The sequence below is a fragment of the Pelobates fuscus genome, chromosome 2 (assembly GCF_036172605.1).
Source record: "Pelobates fuscus isolate aPelFus1 chromosome 2, aPelFus1.pri, whole genome shotgun sequence".
NCBI lineage: Eukaryota > Metazoa > Chordata > Amphibia > Anura > Pelobatidae > Pelobates > Pelobates fuscus.
The window spans coordinates 359,149,459-359,168,835 of record NC_086318.1 but is presented as its reverse complement, the minus strand read 5'-3'; the positions used below and the strand labels follow the sequence as shown (position 1 = coordinate 359,168,835).

Here is a 19,377-nt window from a genome sequence, read left to right as displayed (position 1 = left end):
TCTGTGCTCTAGCACATTTCCAAAGCCGCGCCCGTTCTGCCTGGCGCGGAAAGGCTCTTTTGCGTGGATGGGACACGCTTTCTGGGGCGACCGAAGGTACGCCAGTCATGGTGTTTCTGGAGGCAGAGGAGTGTTTAGACTTACGGGCAGCCTTTTTGAAGTCCCCTTTAGATACCTCTCCCTGGGGTGTCAAGGTGCCCGAGTTGCTCGTCTGAAGGACGGGGCAAGAGGGCTTGTGAAATGGTGTGGGAGAGGGTGGAGGACAGACCCCATAGCAGCCATAATGGCGTCTGTCACTGAGCGCTGTAGCGCTAGAAACTGTGGTCCACCGGGTTGGGTAGTCCCATCCGCCATAGAAGGCGAAATATCTGAGGTGACAGGGGCCTCAGTTCTGATTACTGGGGAATCCGACTCCCCAGAGTGAGCGGACCCAGTAGATAGTCTGGGTTTAGGCATGATAAAGGACGTATGGGTTAGTCACCCAAACAAACTAAGCAAAGGAAAAAACGCTCTCACCAGGGCCCAGACCAGCGACACACTAAGAGGTAGGGACAGGATGTCAGAAAATGGTCGCCGGGAGTCTCGCGGGATTCGCGGCACCCGCGAGATACGCGGTGAAATTATGAAACAAGGAGAAGTGCGCAGAGAGGCGCTCGAGCAGAAGAAACAGACAAGATTACATAAGCAGGGGAGGTCTGGGCCCTGAGGCTAGTGTATAACGACACAAATACTAACCTTAGAAATAAAAGACTAAATAAATACAAATTAAATAAATATCAATTAAATTATCAATGAACAGTATATAAGAGAAATATGAGGAGAAAATATGGCATGTACTTATCTTTGTGTCAGAGCAGCAAAGAAAGAGGGAAATGGAAGGGAAGTGCTGCCTGTTATACTGGGACCTGAGGGGGAGGGGCCTATGTTATCACATGTTCATTCTTTTTTCATTCTGTTTGTTTCCTTTGCTGCTATTTGTCAACAGTAAAGAAAGGGATATGCAATATGAGCCTCCGTGTCTTGTTATAAAATAGTATCTAGCTGTACCCGATAGTACACATTGGCATAAATTTGTAATAAAAAGCATGAAACGGATAAACCTGACACAGCACATTTGTACCTACCTAGACTAAAAATCCCAAATTGGAACTGAGGGAAACCGGATCACCCGCCATACATGCTGCCAGCCTATATACCTCAATATCTACTCTCATTATAGGCTAGTAAAAACTACTTAGACTGCACCTGTTATACAATTTTACCCAAGCATTATAGGCTAGTAAAAACTACTTAGACTGCACCTGTTATACAATTTTACCCAAGCAACTTATAGCATGTAATACAGTTGAATAATTGATAGCACCCAACACGCGTAGCTAGTCAAAATAATCAGCATTGTTGAACCTTTGTCGAATATGTTCATACCCTTATGCATCTACTGATGAGACAGTGCCGCGGTACCACGCGGATCTAGGTCATGTGTTTGCATGCCAGTTTTGTTAATATAAATTGCTATTTCCTTATTTAATGTACATAAACATTTAATGGCAAATATGATACATAACCAATGCAAGACTGATCAGCTAACATGATAGGAAGTGTAGCCACCCTGAATGTGTTTATTACACTGAATTATGAAGCTGTGCTCCATAGCTGAAATTAAATGCCAGTATTGCACAATCACGACAAGAGCCTAACCTAAACACGTGGTGATGCAATAGCCAGATCGGCCATGCGGGATATCTCCCTAGGAGGCATATCTCCCAGAATACACCGGCCTAACTAATGGTCCCTCCCCCCACAACGGTGGATAAATCTTAGCTCGGGCAGGCATGATACCTCAACCAAATATCTTTAACTATGCTTTCTAATCAAGCTCCAGTCCTGGGAATAATGCCCAGCGGATACTAAGCTAAAGAACCAACCTAAGTTTACCGAGTTACACTTCTATGTTATTTTTTGACAATGTTAATGTCTGGCTTCTCAGTACGCCGTGATAGCATTTGTTGACTTCTCACTGTCGGACATAACTTGTTGCAGCCTGTTATACTACTTAAAAAAACAAATGTGCACTTCTGTTATGTATATGCTTATCTGTTAAACTAATGCACAACAAAAATAAAGAATTAAAAAAAAAAAAATACATATTAAAGGGACACTATAGGCACCCAGATCACTTGAGCTCATTGAAGTGGTCTGGGTGCAGTGACCCTCGTCCCTTAAACCTGCTGTGTTACTTATTGCAGTTTCTGGGAAACTGTAATTACCTCGCAGGACTAAAACTGCCGTAGTGCCTGTCAGACAGCCACTAGAGGCGATTCCTGTTTGTTACAAGACTGTTACGTCGCCTAACTGACGCTGGACGTCCTCACACTCTCCATGAGGGCATCCAGCGTCTGTTAATTCCCCATAATTCCCCATAATAAAGCATTTAAGCATTTAGTCCCCGGTCTGGTGATATCAGAGAAGGCAAAGTGTTGACGCATCGCTGAGGGAGATTTGTATTCCTTACACTACAGTATTGCTTTAAGCAACGCTTCCATAACTGGTCACTTACAAACAGCTAATAAGAAACATTTATTAGATGCTCTGTGGCTAACAGCCCTGGCTAGGGAGTATAGTAAAAGAGTTATGTGACGTCACTCTGTTCAGACACTGGCATGCTGTTAACAAAGTCCACAAATGTGCAACGGGCAACTCAACGCAAACTGTAGGTGGAGCATGGGGGGCCTGAAGGTAGGTGTTACAAATGTGTAACACCAACTTCTTTAATTAGATCGCAGAGGGGGAGTAGAGGGACAGGTTTTCCAGAAACTGCAATGTTTACATTTCAGGATTAAATCCACTAAGAGGTGCTTCTGCAACACTGACTGAATAAAACGTGGTCACATGAAGTAGAAACCCCACAGGACAGCCTATGAGGCAGCTTGGATATGCGCAAGTCTCCATTGGATACACGATGACATCACGGAAGGCGGAGAACTAGGCAGTGCAGAAGGTGTCTGCGCTGGAAACAGGTAATCAAAAAGCTTTTTCTTAAATTATTTTAATATTTTAGGGCACACACAGGGAGACACCTCAAACTAGGGACAGGAACACTAAAGCGTTAGGAATACAAACCTTTCTTCCTACCGCTTTAGTGTTTCTTTATTGAGCATTTAAAAAAAAAAAAAAAAAAAGACCCAAGATTACTCAATTTAACCTAACCTACACATTACATCTAGCACGTTTGTGCCTGGAGGGCTCCTTTAAGGTGTTTGTGCCTCAGAGGTCTTGTTTAATGAGGAAAGGGATGTGCACTCACTGCAGTTCTTTCATCATACACATCATCAGGTTGAGTGCAGTGAAACCTATTATTATCTCCCTAGTCCACTAAGGGGCAGCAATGCACCACTATAAAGCATTGTTAATATGAGGAAAGCATTCACATTTTTCATGATTACACAGTAAAAGGCAATAAAGGCAAACTAATCTGTCAAATGGGCTGAAGTAGTAATCATAGCAAAAGCAGAATAACTGCAAGCAAAGAAGATTATTGCATTTCTGTTTTACATTTACAAGGAATCAAAATGTCAATATCAGCTTCACTGGAGACATTTCAATAAATCAACAGAAGAATTTCTTACAAAGAACCTTATTCCCAAGTAACCTGGTCCCCCATGTTGTGTCATGGTTAGCAACCCTGAATTTCAGTGATTTATCTCTGGATACTACCAATCACATCTAACTGGATTACTGTCAACCTTTGGAAAAAATTAGCATTTGCAAAGCCAGCAATGCAAATAAATATACACACACACACACACACACACCGCAATCCCCCTAAACGAAATATAGTGTTAAATAATAGGCAAGATCAATGAGAGAAAAGACTGACAGACTGTAGAGGTGGAACACTACCAATTACAATCCTATTTTAACTGCAATCATTGGCCATCCAAATGTGGATGCAGCAGCTAAAATGTACCCAACGAACACTATCCAGGTTTGGACAAAATTGATATTGCTGATGCATCAGCAGAACATTTGCATTAGCGATATGGACAGTGAATGGCCGAGCCACTGGTGCCCAGGGGGCCCTCAGTTTGTGTCAAATTGTCATAATTGCTCCATAATCACCACAGTGCTCTGAATACAGACCCCCTTTTTAATGCAACATACAGCACTTCCATTTGTCAGTAGTAGGCAGACCCATTCCTCAACAGAAATGGCTCACCAATTAGGAGAACTCATTTTGGTACACCAATTCATACCTGTCCAGAAAAGTTTGTGTTTCACAAATGACTGCAGTTGTAAACCACTCTCAACAGTATGAGTTGCTTTGGGGGTGTCTATGTGCCATAAACTTTGCAATCATGCAAGACTGCTATGCTGCTTAGACTAACAATTTAAATGTATATGTTGTAAGTTCCCATGGGGAATAGGGCCCTCCCTCAATGCCTCTGGTATTCTGTCTGTCAAATTTTGTTTGTCTAAAGATGTATTGTACCTCTTTTTACCTGCACCAGCTGTACCTATGTACAGTACACACTACAGACACACATTACATAAAGCCAACACACGCGGTACACAAATACATTACACCCAGTCACCACACACCATATACTCAATACCTCTAGTCACCACACACACGCTAATGTTGACAAATTCAATCCAAATGGCAAAAATAGACAGTTGTGACTATAGCGGAATTAGAGAATTATTCCAGTTTAGCAAATTGACTTTTTTTTCTATTTAGATTTTTTAGAAAAATGACCGTAACTGAAGTGTACGATCACTTGCAAGCTTTCAGCTTTCCAGTACAATGGAAGTCAATAGTCAGACATCACTGATGGGTATATGTAGTGGTTAAATTTGATGTTGGTGTCCCCAGTAGTCATATTTAAAAAGAACTGTATCTTATCATGCTTAAATATTTAAAACTCATTTTTTTGCCTTTGTTTATACCTATTATAATTTTTCTTCTTCGTATAAGTGATGGGGACTCTCATTCAGCAACAAACTGTTAAAGAAAGTTTTAACACTGATTAGGTTTGGCACCACAAGGCTACGGACATAACTTCAGTGAGATGAAGCAGTTACATTGCCTGCAGTGTCCTTTTAACTCCTCTTTCTCCTAACCAAACCCCTTTCTCCTCTCCAATTAAGTTTTATATTCTTTTTTGCCCCTGCTAATTGTACTTTATTGGCCTCAGTTTGATCATTTTTGTATCAGCTTTTCAAATGATTTTAAAACATTTGATACACTTTTAAAATCTCAAAATGTAAAAAACAAAAAACTGCAATATACAATGATTTTTTTAAATATTAAAAAATAAAATAAAAAGCATGAAAGACTTATTAAAAAATACTAAATTGAGGCCATCATTTGCCTGAAACGTTTTGTTTTTTTACCTAAACTGAAAATTACACACTCTGGAAACCAACATAACAAGTGCATTTTATAGATTTTTGACTCACATATATGTTGTGTTTTTCTTTACATTCAAAATTAATTTGTTTTGCTAAAATAGGAACCCTGAACCTTTCAGCCATGCCCATGCTCAATGTTTCAAAAAGCAATTTCCTTTTTAGATGTATTCCAAGTATGTACTCAGCCCAGCCGATGAGGAATCAATGTGATCTGAGAAGATGCCATCACTATTTGCACCCTTTCCCTTAGCATTACTTTGATGTGTTATACAGATAATAAATAAAAAAAACACTGAGCGGGCACTGTGGGGGAGATCTCACTGATCTCTTATTGCGTATGTACTCAGAAAATATCTAATTAAGTTGTTTTGTAAAAAAGTGAGTGTGGGTAAAGGTTATGCTGCATTTTTAGGCAAACACAACATAGATTTGGGGAGAGGGAAACACATGGAATGAATGTGTTCCTTTAACTTACATACTGAAAACTGTTTTTTTATTATTTTTTTAAAATCTTTTTTATGTAAACAAAGACATTGCTTCCATGTGCTACTTAAATTGAACTACATGTATGCTTTTGAATTCATGCAGTGATACCTAATTTAAAAAAAAAAAAATACAGGGGGGTGGGGCCTGGCTGCCAAGCTGACTGGTCGAATGCAGAGAGAGCTCTGTCTAAGAAACCTGCTTAACACATATAAATCAAGGTTTTGCCATAGAAACATGACAACCTATAAGCTGGGGACACCCTACAAACAACTCTGCCTTTCTTTGAAGTGTTTTAGCCGCGTGGCAAGCAGCCTGAACCCGAAGTGGTGTTGCGGCCTACTTGTGGGTGCGGATGTGGGAGAGGCGGCCAATCTCCCCACTGATCACTCTACTGGAAACAGTGAACGCAGTAAGGGTTCCCGTTCGTTATCTCGGCACCAGCACTTGAGCTTTACCTGCTTGTCACTAGTGGAGCTGTAGCCCCAGTACACAAGCCCAAATACTAAGCGGCATACAAAATGGCGGCTGTGTGCTTCTCGGATCCATGTTGTGAGGAGTCGGATGTGCTGGACAAACTAAATAAGACTTTCCAACTGTTTTGGGAGAGGCTGGCTGCCCGAATGCACGCTGCTGTGCCTCCCACGCTACCTACCCATACACCTCAGGTCCCAAAGCCCGAAATTAAGTGGAGGGTCTGGGCCACAGCGTCTAGCCAGGAAAGAGAGAGTCAGACATCACCTACCTTCAAGGCAACACTTGCAGAGGTCCGTTCCTGACTTCCAGCGTGAACGGCTGAGACTTCTGTGTGGAACACCTGGACTTCCCAACCAACAACTATATTAAGCTCCGACTGGGCTAGTGAGCCAGAAATCAAAGCTCCACCGGGTGTCCAAGGTAGCACCAGTAGTGAGGGTCCCACAATGGCGGAGACGTAAGAGGCAGAACTCACCTGCAGTGACAGCAGCACGGAGGTCTCGGACGTTGCGGACCAAGCCTGCACCTAGCAACAAGCCAGAGACATCGTGGAAAGCCCTGCTCCCGGTCTCTGACCAGATCTTCCGGCTCTCACCTGGGTCCAAGAGCCTGAAGTCTTCCTGTATACTCCTGCCCTCTGATCTACCAACTGCTGGCATCGGGTGACTGTGGACTCATTCCCCATAACTCTGGCTGCTACCCACACATTCAGCCTACGTCCCAGTGCCTGTTTTCTGGCTGATGCCCTCTCACCTACTGGGCACTTACCCACCTACACCTCCACACTTATCTCCTATTTTTCATAACAAAAGGTTATTGTGGGAAATACTTGTCATGGGCATGTCATAATGTTATCTCAGTTATGTCTCTTTTAAAAAAAAATCAGTTATGATCTTCTATAAATGCTTGCCTGCGACAAGAGTCTACCTTATCAGTTATCACACTGTGAAAAATGTAAGTTTATAGAATGAATACAAGTCTACCTGTATATCTCTAGATTTTTCTTTGTAGACTTTTAGTAATCACACCAATTATGTTACCTAAAGCTGACCCATCTTGCTTTACCTAACCTAATCAAAAATAGTTTACAGCTATAACATGCCTAGATGATGTGGATATATAGTACAAATATGAGCTTGTTTATGTAATCCATCTACTTTATTTACTAATCTTCATGTCTGATGCCTCTTGTTTTCGAATCCCCTACCTTGTTTCCCCCGCAGACATGTATGCTCTAGGTCAGGGGTAGGCAACCTACGGCACTAGTGCCATGCACGGCACTCGAGGTGTCTTTGCACGGCACTCAAGGCTGCTAGAGCCAAACAGTCTCTGGCCTATCAGGAGTCTCAGTGAAACTTCAGATATCTGCTAATACGAAAAGGTGGTGAAGGAAAATCCTCAATTAATGCATTGCAGAACGTAGAGGAAGTGATCTCAGATCACTTCCTCCCAGCACTTGTGAATGGGAATCCACACTGTAGTAGAGTAGCCTGCAGTTGCTGTTGTAGCTCCTATACTTGAGCTATACCTGGCCGGCCTGGTCCCCACTGGAACCCAGGGAAGCCACCCACACTGCTAGATATACATGGAAATGCACAATAACCCTCCCCTCATACAAATAATACGAACAGCCCACACACACTACCATACACACAATGTGACATATCCATCCACACACACAATTCCACAAGCAGCCCCCATATGCATCATACACAATACCATAAACTACTATATGAACATATACAATATAATAGCTCATATACGCACAAATACAACGATACAAAGCCATTACAGTAAAAATAACACAAGTAGAATACGGCAGCATACACACCAATTTAAAAAAATAGGATTGGCACGCTACGGGACATCACAATCCTATATCGGCACAGTGCTGCTAAAAGGTTGCCTAACCGTGCTCTAGGTTGTACAACACTGCATTAATTTGTGGCAATGTGCTCCTACTCCACATGCATACTAACTACATAGCAGTAACCCATCAGTTATGTTAAGCCTGTTTCTATCAACTTGTTTATATTTAAAAATGTGCAAACACTCGTGCCAATGTTAAACCTGTTTAACTCTATACATACGCTGTTGTGGCGCTTGACAATCATATGTACCACTTTGCACAACAACAACAAAAAATACTAAATAAATAAATAGATCTATTTAAAATACATCCATGCATTTTTGACAGTAGTATGGTTGAAATTAATGACGATTACTTGATCATACATTTCCTGAGTCCTTTCCCAACACAAATTGCAGTTTAAATATAACAACTTTGGCAGACCTTGCTACTCACAGTCACTTAGTAAAAATAATAAATACCTGACAATTAGAATAGGATATGGAATTGAAATGACAGGATCACATTTCTGTGACCGATTATAGTAAGACGTTTTCTCCACAAGAGAGAAAAAGTATATACTCTGATTCCTGTTCAGGTTGGAAAATCTAGAATTAGAATCACAGAGACACTCAATGTAAGGACTGATGAAAATGTTTAAACAAAACAATTCAATTACCAAGCCAAATGTTAAATCAACTGGATGCTCAAGTAAGTAATTTTACATTTGTTTCCTATTCATAAAAGTAGAATGTTGGTAAAGCCAGTCTGATTAAACTGGCAAGTCAGCATATCAGCACAAAAGATTGGCAATTGTCAACACTGATGAAAAGCACCATGCTTGCAATGACATATTGATTCTGTATAATGCAATCAATTGAATAAGCATCACATGCGTGTTTGGCATTTCCTGAGAGTTGCTGACAAACTGTCAAATATTTCTAAGAGGCCAGGAAAATAAAATATGTTATAGATGATTTTGAATCAACTATAAGGGGAAATAATAATAAAAAAGTAACACTTTTTTTGTTTGTTTTTTTTTATCAATGGGGAGCTACTGATTGGGTTAGAGAGTCAGCTGACCTCTCTAGCCAATCAGCGGCGCCCCTGCTCGGTGGGACACTGCGATTCAGATGCAAGATGCCACCTGGGGGACCTGGAGATCGGCGCTGGAGGTGACATTTGGGGTTAAACTGTTCACCTCAAGGTAAGAGTGTGCCTGGGGGTCTCCTGGTACCATAACAACTTAATTTAGATGAAGTGGTTATGGTGACCAGAGTGTCCCTTTAAACTCTGCATGGTTTTGTCACTCCATACAAATTTAAAGGGGTAATTCAACAGCTCACATTGGTTATCAGTAGGTTCACTAGATCTTTATGGACTGTAACAACTCAATATATATAGCCTACGGTGAGCCCTGAGACCAAACATAATACTCACATTTGTTGAAGAAATTGCTGCTATTTCTGGTTTGCTGAATTGTAAAGCTTTGAAATGTTGACACATAACAATAAACTTGAGAAGCACAGCCCAGGTTGTACTGACAGCCACTTCTTACCGAATGCACAGAAACACCACCTGTGAAGATACACAATAACAGAAATATTAACAAGGTATTCATTAATGCAGCACGCCATAGAGCAATACAAGCAAATTAATATCTAATGGAACAAGACTGTAAAACACAGTAACATTCCCAATAAAAAAAAACAAGTGCTACAAGTTTGCAAACACAATCCTGATGTGATTTTATATTACTTCTTTGGGTTAGTGGTTTAGAGCTGAAACAAATGCACTTGGTTATATAGTTGTCTAGGTTGAAATTATTAAGTCCATCAAGTTAAGCCTTGAAACCCATACTTTTATGCTGCTGAATTTTAAAAGAACACCCAAAGTATTGATGTGGAATTATTAAAAATTATTATTGTACTTGTATTGAATTATTGTACTTGTATTGAATTATTGTACTAACTCCATTTTAACTTTATACTGTGACTTCGTCCTCCATTTTGTCCTCCTAACCTGACTTCTTCAATCCTCCATTTTGTCCTCATGACTTAACTTGTTCATTTTAAAACTACATTACGTGACTGAACTTCTCAACCCAATTAATACAGTAGACAAAGACCGTGTTTCCTTCAAGGACAAGTACCAGGAGGTGCTGGCTACTCCTTAAGACTTGCCGGCTACTCCTTAAGAGCTTGTAAGATAGTACAGTTTGAAGGCCACAGAACACAGTAGTAATGAAATGTTCTATTCATAAGAGACCTTGCACCTGGACATAAAGCCTGATATCACTGACCGTGTAAAATGACGCTTAGGACCCCCTTGTCCCCCACCCGTGTCCAGAATAATCCCACCTCTGATGGGTGGGCACGGGACTAACCTCTTAATTTTACTAACCAATAGGTAAGACACTAACTCCGTCACTTAACAATTAATCCAATTGATGATGTTTATTTGCTGATATTCTAATAATCAATGATGACGCAAAATGCCTCTTAAAAGGGCCTGCGCGCCCGCTTTTTCTTCACTTGCCAATAAACTTTCTCGAAGTTATTTTAACCTGAACCTCGTGTGTCAGACTTAATTACTTCAGCGTATATACGCAATTTAATTTTATTGATTTGGACAGGAACAGATAGACATTTGAACATTTTGGTTTACTTTCAAAAAGTACCATAACAACTTGGCGCCCAACGTGGGGCATCGGGCTATGTCCGGCCGGTGAGCCGTCCTAAGGAAGACAAGGGTGGACGGAGGAATCCAGGGGGAAGGAAGGGAGATTGATCACCTCCAGATACACGGTAGAGACTTCTGCAGAGCCACCGGTACGTTCCGGCCCCTTTGATTGACCCGTCCACGTGTCTGTGACTGCTTCCCGGGAGGACATCAAAGACAGGTAATATCTTGCCCGGTGTCTCGTTACTCACTTGTTTACCTGCATTTTAGTCTATCTGTTGCCTGGGTGTGTTTGAATCGTTTGCCTGTTTCCCCATTTTGAGATAAAGGGGGGGTGGACCTGCAGGGGATTTGCCTGGGGTTCTGTCTTGCTTGTTTTCCCCTTTTTGGGATAAAGGGGGGTGGACCTGAGGGGACTTGCCTGGGTCTTCAGTGTGTCTGTCTATCTGTTTGTATTTTACCTCTTTTGGGATAAAGGGGGGTGGACCTGCGGATTCGTTCCTGGGGGTCTTCTGTTGCCTGTTTTACCTCTTTTAGGAACCACGGTGTTGTGGTTGTAAGGAAAAAGGGGGGTTGACCTGCGGATGCGTTCCTGGGGGTCTTCTTTGCCTGTTTACCTCTTTTAGGAGCCTCGTGGCTGTGGCTGTAAGGAAAAAGGGGGGTGACCTGCGGATGCGTTCCTGGGGGTCTCTGTTGCCTGTTTCACCTCTTTTAGGAACCACGGTATTGTGGTTGTAAGGAAAAAGGGGGGTTGACCTGCGGATGCGTTCCTGGGGGTCTTCTTTACCTGTTTACCTCTTTTAGGAGCCTCGTGGCTGTGGCTGTAAGGAAAAAGAGGGGTGTTGGAACTGTGGATTTTGTGTAGACTCATAATTTCCTGTGATCCTTCTTGTGTCACTTTGAGAGCCTAGCTAGCTTCTTTGTGCACATGGTATTTCTGTTTATTTGTGAGGGGGGCTTAGTCTTGTGGCAGAGGACTTTGTTTCCTGGGGGGGATTCAAGTAGGCATTGCTTGTTTTCCGCATCACGTGGTAGTGAGACTTATAAGTGGGTTTTATAGGGGCACTACGGGAGTGAGGATAGACGTGGCCACATTCTTGTGGACTGCAGAGTAGAGAGAGGCTGACGGAACTCGGACCGGTGTCAGTTGTTTTCCGTGGCCGCTGGTAGTGAGACTTACGAAAGTCGTTCTCCGAGCGGAGACACTACGGGGTTGAGGGAGGTGACTTTGGAGTAAGCACACGAGTAAAGGAAAGGGATTATTGTTGATTTCATTTGAACTGTGATGCATGCACTGTATTTCAATTGTATTGTTGTCTTGTTTGTCTAATTAGGAGTCTCATGAACTCCTGTGTCTGTCTCTAAGGATTTTCCTTGTCTTTCATCTTTTCTATACTTCCTATATTATTATACTATCCACTCCCATTCCTCTTAAAAAGAGAAGTGATTGGTCACACACTTCTCACTTCGCTCCAATCCGTGTCTACCACCCCGGGTAGGCGGATTCAGTGACTAGTCTACGTTTTGGGAAGACGCACCTGAGAAAATCCCACGATTCTCGGGTGGCAGTCGAGCATTGTAGACGTTCTTGTTCAGTTTTCCCTCTCTCTCTCTATATCTAGGACGCTGGTATAGGGGTAAAGGGATTATGGGACAGGATTTAAGCAAGCCCAGTAAGGGCTGGTTAGCATGTGATTTAGTCGAAGACAGAGAGGGTGAGGAAATGGTTAAAGGTGTTGAAAAAATTGCAAAAGTATGTAGAATTGCTGTACCGACATGTGGAAGATTGCAACCAGAAAGTTGGCGTAGGTTACTGACAGAAAAGAAAGGCAGGCTTACAGATAATGGTTTATTAAAGACTGCTGAAGCATGGTATAGAGTAGCGAAGGCTATTCAGCTAGAAGGTTGGGTTGAGGAAGAGATAAATCACAAAGGTGTGAAATTGTTTGTGTATCATAATAATTGTGTTGCTGGGGTCTATCCTCAGCCAGCGCCCAAAACCGGCGCCCAGGGAATGTCTATCCCCAAGGTTCAGTCAGCAATAAGTGATAGCCAGCTGACTATGTTCCCCACTCCCAATACCCATCCCATCACCTCCCCTGTCTGCCCGGTCCTGAACTCTGATGGATCTTTCTTTTCCCCTGCCCCATCTTTAACATTCCCATCATCCTCATCCATCCCTATGCTACCCGCTATACCTTCCCCTGACACTTCATCTGCCATTCCTGCCCTACACTCTCTCTCTGTTCATGACCCCCTCCCCTCTTCTTCCACCCAACTAACCATCTCCTCCGCCCTTGCCCCGGCTCCTCCCTCTACACCCACCCCTACCAATCCCTCTCCGTTCCCTCCCATCTCCACCCCAGCTCAATACCCCACCTCCTTCCCCTCCCCAGCCTGGCCCTACCCCTTCCCATATCCCATGGCCCTGCCCTATCCCGGATATCCACTCCCCACTCCCCAAGCCACGCCCCAGGTTCCGGTCATGCCCAGTCCGGCACAGTCTGCCCCGGATGTGCCCTCTTCCAACATGGCCGCCACTTCTTCCCTTAACCCTAATGTAGTACCTTTTCCGGCCACCAATATGGCGGCCCCCAGTTCGGCCCTGATGCCGGTAATCCCCGGTGACTACCTATCCCCAGGTAATGACTCACTAGCCACCCCTGCATCTGGGGCTCGTTCCCAACCACCGATCCTTTCACCTCATTCGGGCCCTGCACCACGTAAAAGAGCCAATATCATAGAATTCGATGATGACGAGATGGACAGGGTGTCCCATGTCTCATCGGAGCTTGCCGCGGGAGCCCCAACTCACCGTTCTATCGATGACCCTTTTGGCCACAAGGGTCGGGGAGAACAGGCCCCTCCTAAATATGTTGCTTTCAATCCCACTCAAGCTAGTGCTCTAATGAAATCACTCCCTGACCCAGAAAAACAGCCTATGCCCTTCTACCGGGGGATAGTTCAAATTCAAAAGACTTATTCCGCCGCATGGCGTGATTTGCTGAGCATTTGTGCTATCAAAGCAGGGGATGCATATTGGCCAAGTATGGCCCGACACCTCAGTACAGATTTGCTCAGCAGTGATGTTGATTTCCCCTCTGGAGTAACTTTTTGCACCCAATTAAGAGAATGGGCTAAGGACAAACTTGCGGATCAGGCTGCTGGCCTTACTGATGTTATTCAAGATAAAGGAGAATCAGTGGAAAGGTTTCATGCAAGACTGTATCAAATGTTCACAGATTTGGGGTTTGATCTTACAGATAAGATTCATTCACAAATGCTGTCAGGTGCGTTTGTCCAAGGTGTTAAAGACTCTATACGCAAGGGAATCATTGCCGCACGCCCTGAATATAAGGTTGTTCCCCTGGATACCCTGCTTTTAGTTGCTAGAGGTTTGGAATCCGTTCAGACCCCAAGGAGACCTACTTCAGCTCCTCTCATGGTATCCCGCTCCGCTCCAGCCCCAAGAGGTCCCAGACCGGAGGAGGGGGGACATTGCTTTAATTGTGGAGCAAAGGGTCACTTTAGGAATGACTGTCCAGAACCTAAAAGGGAGCAAAGGGAACCCAGAAAACTACCCAAGCCTGCCCCGGCTCCCAAAGCCACCAAACAGGTTCCAATAGTTGAGGAACCCGATGAATAGGAAATTGGCAAGCCTGTGTCTGTGACCCCTGTCATGGCAGTGTCTACAGGGGACAAAGGGGGGCCACTTGCCACAGTGACTTTACCCATTGAAGGCCACCCCACCACATTTCTAGTTGACACAGGTGCAGCCCGTAGTGTTCTACGAGAACAAGACCTGCCAGACCCATCCTTCCTGTCCAGTATTGATGTCTCTTGTGTTGGAGTGGATGGCCAGCCAAGACGTAGCCCTTTAACAACTCCGCTGCGAGTTGGTTCTAGCCTGCTCGCTCGCTTTGTAGTATCCTCCACATGCCCCATTAACCTGTTAGGTGCTGATGTCCTCTCACGCCTGCAAGCATCCATCACTTTTACCCCGGATGGGCAGGTAGAAATGTTTACACCTCTGTCTGTATCAGACACTTCAGCCCTCTGCTCTTTGCCTCTGATGCTGCATTTAGAAAAGCCCCGTGAGGGGGCAGCAGAATTAAGGTCCAATTTCCCAGAGGAATTAAAAACACAGGTGCCCGCTAAGTTATGGTCCTCAGGCCCAGAGGACATAGGTCACCTAAATGTTCCCCCTGTGGTGGTAAAGCTTATTCCAGGAGCTAAGTTACCAAGAAAACCACAATATCCATTAAAACCAGCACAGTCCGCTGCAATTTCTGTCCACATCAAGGCACTCTTGGAGAAGGGTGCCCTGGTAAAATGTAAATCTGAATGCAACACCCCGTTATTTCCTGTGAAAAAGAAAACTCCAAAGGGTGAACCAGAGAAGTACAGGATGGTCCAGGACCTCCGTGCTGTTAATGAAGCTACCGTCCTGGACACCCCTCTTGTACCAAATCCTCATACTCTGCTCTCGGGAGTCCCACCATCTGCAAAATTCTTCACAGTTATTGACCTGGCCAATGCCTTTTTCAGTGTCCCACTGGACCCATCCTGTCAATACCTGTTTGCTTTCACTCATGAAATGCAACAGTATACCTGGACTGTCATGCCCCAAGGGGCACAAAATTCTCCAAGTCAATTTGCTAAGGCCATGGGCACCATCCTTGACCCATGGCAAGCTGAGCACCCAGAAGTTGTCCTGCTTCAGTATGTGGATGATCTATTGCTATGTGGAGATGATGTACCCACTACTAAAAGGTGTTCACTTAGTCTCCTTTGCTATTTGGCAGAACAAGGATGCAAAGCTTCACTCATCAAGCTACAATTCTGTCAATCTTCAGTGATCTTCCTTGGACATTGCCTATCTCAAGGTACCAGACATCTTACTCGGGACCGGGTAAGAGCTGTTTTGGACATTCCACCTCCAAGGACTTCAAAGTCTCTTCATGCCTTCCTAGGCCTCATTTCCTACTGCAGAGCATGGATCCCTGAAGCCTCTCTGCTTATGCAACCTCTCTATGATGCTCTTAAGTCTGACCCGTTCTGTCTAACCAATGAAGCCCTGGCCAATTTCGATGCTTTAAAACGGGCCATTGCCTCTGCTCCTGCCTTGGGCCTACCTGACTACTCCAAACCCTTCAAATTGTTTGTCTCTGAAAGACAAGGCCACGCAACAGGAGTGCTCACCCAAACTAATGACTTAAGAGGCCGCCAGAGGCCTATTGGATATTTCTCATGTCAACTGGACATTGTGGCCAGAGGGACTCCTTCCTGTCTCAGGGCTGTTTTTGCTGCGAGAGAACTCATAGAGAAGACCTCAGACCTGGTCCTTGGCCACCCTCTGGTTGTTTTGGCCCCTCATGACATCTCTGCCATCGTCAACCAAGTCCAGCTCAAGCACGTGTCTCCAGCCAGACACCTGCGCCTACAGTGTCATCTTCTTTTGCCTGACAACATTTCCATCCAAAGATGTCAAGTGCTTAATCCGTCCACTCTTCTTCCACTCCCTGAGGGGGGTATCTATTATGGATTTATCACAGATGAAACCTACATCTACCTGCTCTGTGGATGTATCAAGAAAGTCATGCATCCACATTTGTCATTTCATGAAGATGTGACACCTCTTTGTGAAGGCCCGGATTACGCCTTCTGTACCATGTGGTACAAGCCAAATATTACTCCCGAACCTTGCTATGAAGATGAGCTTTACCACTGGACCGATGTAAAGCTCACTGCACAAGACTTTTATTGTGACTCTGAAGGTAATAGCATGGTCTTGGTCCAGCTACCTCAACAACTTAACTACCTCTACCGCCATTGGGATACCGCTATCCCACATATTCCTGTTACCAAGTTGAAGACAAAGTCATGGAATGATCTTGGGCCCATGGCAAAACTATGGGCCACCATGAATGAAGAACAGCTACAGGAAAATGGTATTGTCAAATACCCAACAACTGACCTTCTGGAAGCATGGCCACGCCATTTCCTGGAAAAGGAATTTCAAGACCTGGTCATAAAGAATGATTATGACCCAGAAACACCTCATGACTGTTTTGAACAGATGAAAATGGAAACAGTGCACTTACCAACTGTGCATGAGAATCCATTACCAGATCCGGATTTTACCCTGTTTGTGGATGGATCAAGATATGCCGATGAAGGAGGAACATATCATACAGGATATGCCGTAACCACAACAGATGAAGTTATTAAATCATCATCCTTACCACCAGCAATGTCTGCACAAGAAGCTGAATTACAGGCTCTGACTTCAGCCTGCAAAATTTCCGAAGGAAAACGTGCCAACATCTATACAGATTCAAGATATGCTCTGGGTGTGGCACATGACTTCGGCCTAATTTGGAAGACAAGAGGATTTCTTACCACCGCCGGTACACCAGTCAAACACAGCACTGCAATCAAGGAGCTAATGGATGCCCTCCTACTTCCCGAAGAGGTGGCCGTTTTGAAAGTCAAGGCCCATGGGAAATTGGATACAGATGAAGCAAAGGGCAACCATTTGGCTGATCAAGCTGCTAAGTTAGCGGCCAGGGATTTGCAGGAAGTGGATGAAGAAGTGTCCGGACAAGAAGAAGAAGAAGAAGTCCCTATTTTTGCTTTGCAAACTCTTCCTACTGATTTGCGAATCTTACAAGAACAACAAGCTGCAGTCACTCCTGAGGAAATCCAGAAATGGAAAAAGAAAGGAGCTGTCCAAAAGGATGGAATATATTACAACAACTTCAAATTTTGTCTTCCCAGAAATCTATACCCAGCAGTGGTCCAATGGGCACATGGGCCCGCGCACCTGTCAAAAGAATTGATGGCCGCCCTCATACAGAAGTATTATGAAGCACCTGGAATCACAACATTGATCAATAGCTTTTGCAAGGCCTGTGTCATCTGTGCAAAATGCAATCCAGGAAGACCAATTAAGGTGCCTGCGAAACACCTGGCAAAGCCCATGTACCCCTTCCAGCGAATTCAAATTGACCACATCCAAATGCCCAAGAGTGGGCCCCATGAATATGCACTAGTAATAGTGGACATGTTCTCAGGCTGGCCAGAAGCCTACCCAGTGGCCAATATCACTGCAAAAACAACCGCAAAGCGCCTACTTACAGATATTGTATGTAGATTCGGACTCCCAGAAGTTATTGAGAGTGATCAAGGCCCAGCCTTTACAGCAACTGTGACTAAAGAAATTTGGACTGCTCTAGGGGTGACTCTGGCCTTCCATACCCCTTACCACCCACAAAGTAGTGGTAAAGTGGAGCGCATGAATGGCACCCTAAAAACCAGAATGTTAAAAATGTCACAAGAAACAAAGATGCCCTGGCCAGAAAGCCTGCCAATAGCTTTATTTAGTGTTAGGCACACACCTAGAGGGAAGCATTCACTGTCCCCATATGAAGTTCTATTTGGGACAGCACCCAGGTTAGGTTGTTATTATCCACAGCAGTTACAGCTCCAATCAGATGTTTTAGTAGATTATGTAACTGAACTTGCAAGTGTTTTAAACAAAATACATGCCCAAGTTTTCTCTTCAATTCCAGATCCCGAATTGGATACAGGTTCCCATAACCTACTTCCTGGAGATTGGGTCCTGGTTAAGAAGTATGTGCGGAAAAATACCCTAGAACCAAGATTTGACGGTCCATTCCAAGTTCTCCTGATTACCGCAACCTCCGTCAAATTGGCCGGTAGGCCAAATTGGGTCCACGCTTCCCACTGCAAGAAATCTCCTGCCCCAGAGGAAGCGAATATCGCACAAACATGTATCCCTGGTACATCTTCTCCTTAATTAGCCTTATGAAGGCCCAGCAAGTAGCCATTACCAAAGACATTAGTGGGTACACCTTCTGGTATAATTCATCATGCACCCAGGTGGCTACTTATACCTTTGACTATTGTGATATTGTAGAATGCCCATTTCCCACACCACAAATCCAGAGCATCTATAGAGATATCCCTCATTCGAAAGACCCATATGTTTGTGTAGTTGACAAGCAATGGGGGCACAATTGTGACCATTGGGGGGCAGCGGGATGGAATGCCGGGCCTGCCTGGGGTTACAAACCAAAAAGTGCCGTATCTAAAGTAGATGATCATGGTAGATCCCTCCTCCAGAGAATGACTTTGAGAAAGCCTGGGGGGAGTACACCAATGAAATTAATCCTTAACATTGAGCGCCCAAGCCCAACAGATGCAGACCAGTATGTGATGGGAATGTATTGGAAAAAGGGTTCCTACCAAAAACTAGGGCATTTCTACCTTAAAGATATGTGCAACTCTTCTGAGTGGCAAGGGGCCACCCATATGGTCCCTAACCCATTAAAACCTCATATCCAGACCTTTCAAGACATGATGGCCATTGCTAACCCCACCTTTGAAGATACCATGGCCGCCGAAACAGGTTTTAATGATGTAAATTTATGGTTAGAATGGATGAAATA

General features: G+C 44.0%; 1 protein-coding gene across 1 annotated transcript in view; it reads right to left on the bottom strand.

Moving 5' to 3' along the window:
- MRPS5 (mitochondrial ribosomal protein S5) overlaps positions 1-19,377 on the bottom strand; it is a 200,997-nt gene that overhangs the window by 142,354 nt on the left and 39,266 nt on the right. Inside the window, exon 2 of the mRNA XM_063443662.1 lies at positions 9,662-9,799. Coding sequence (XP_063299732.1) covers positions 9,662-9,799 — 138 coding nt within the window. The remainder of the gene's footprint in view (positions 1-9,661; positions 9,800-19,377) is intronic.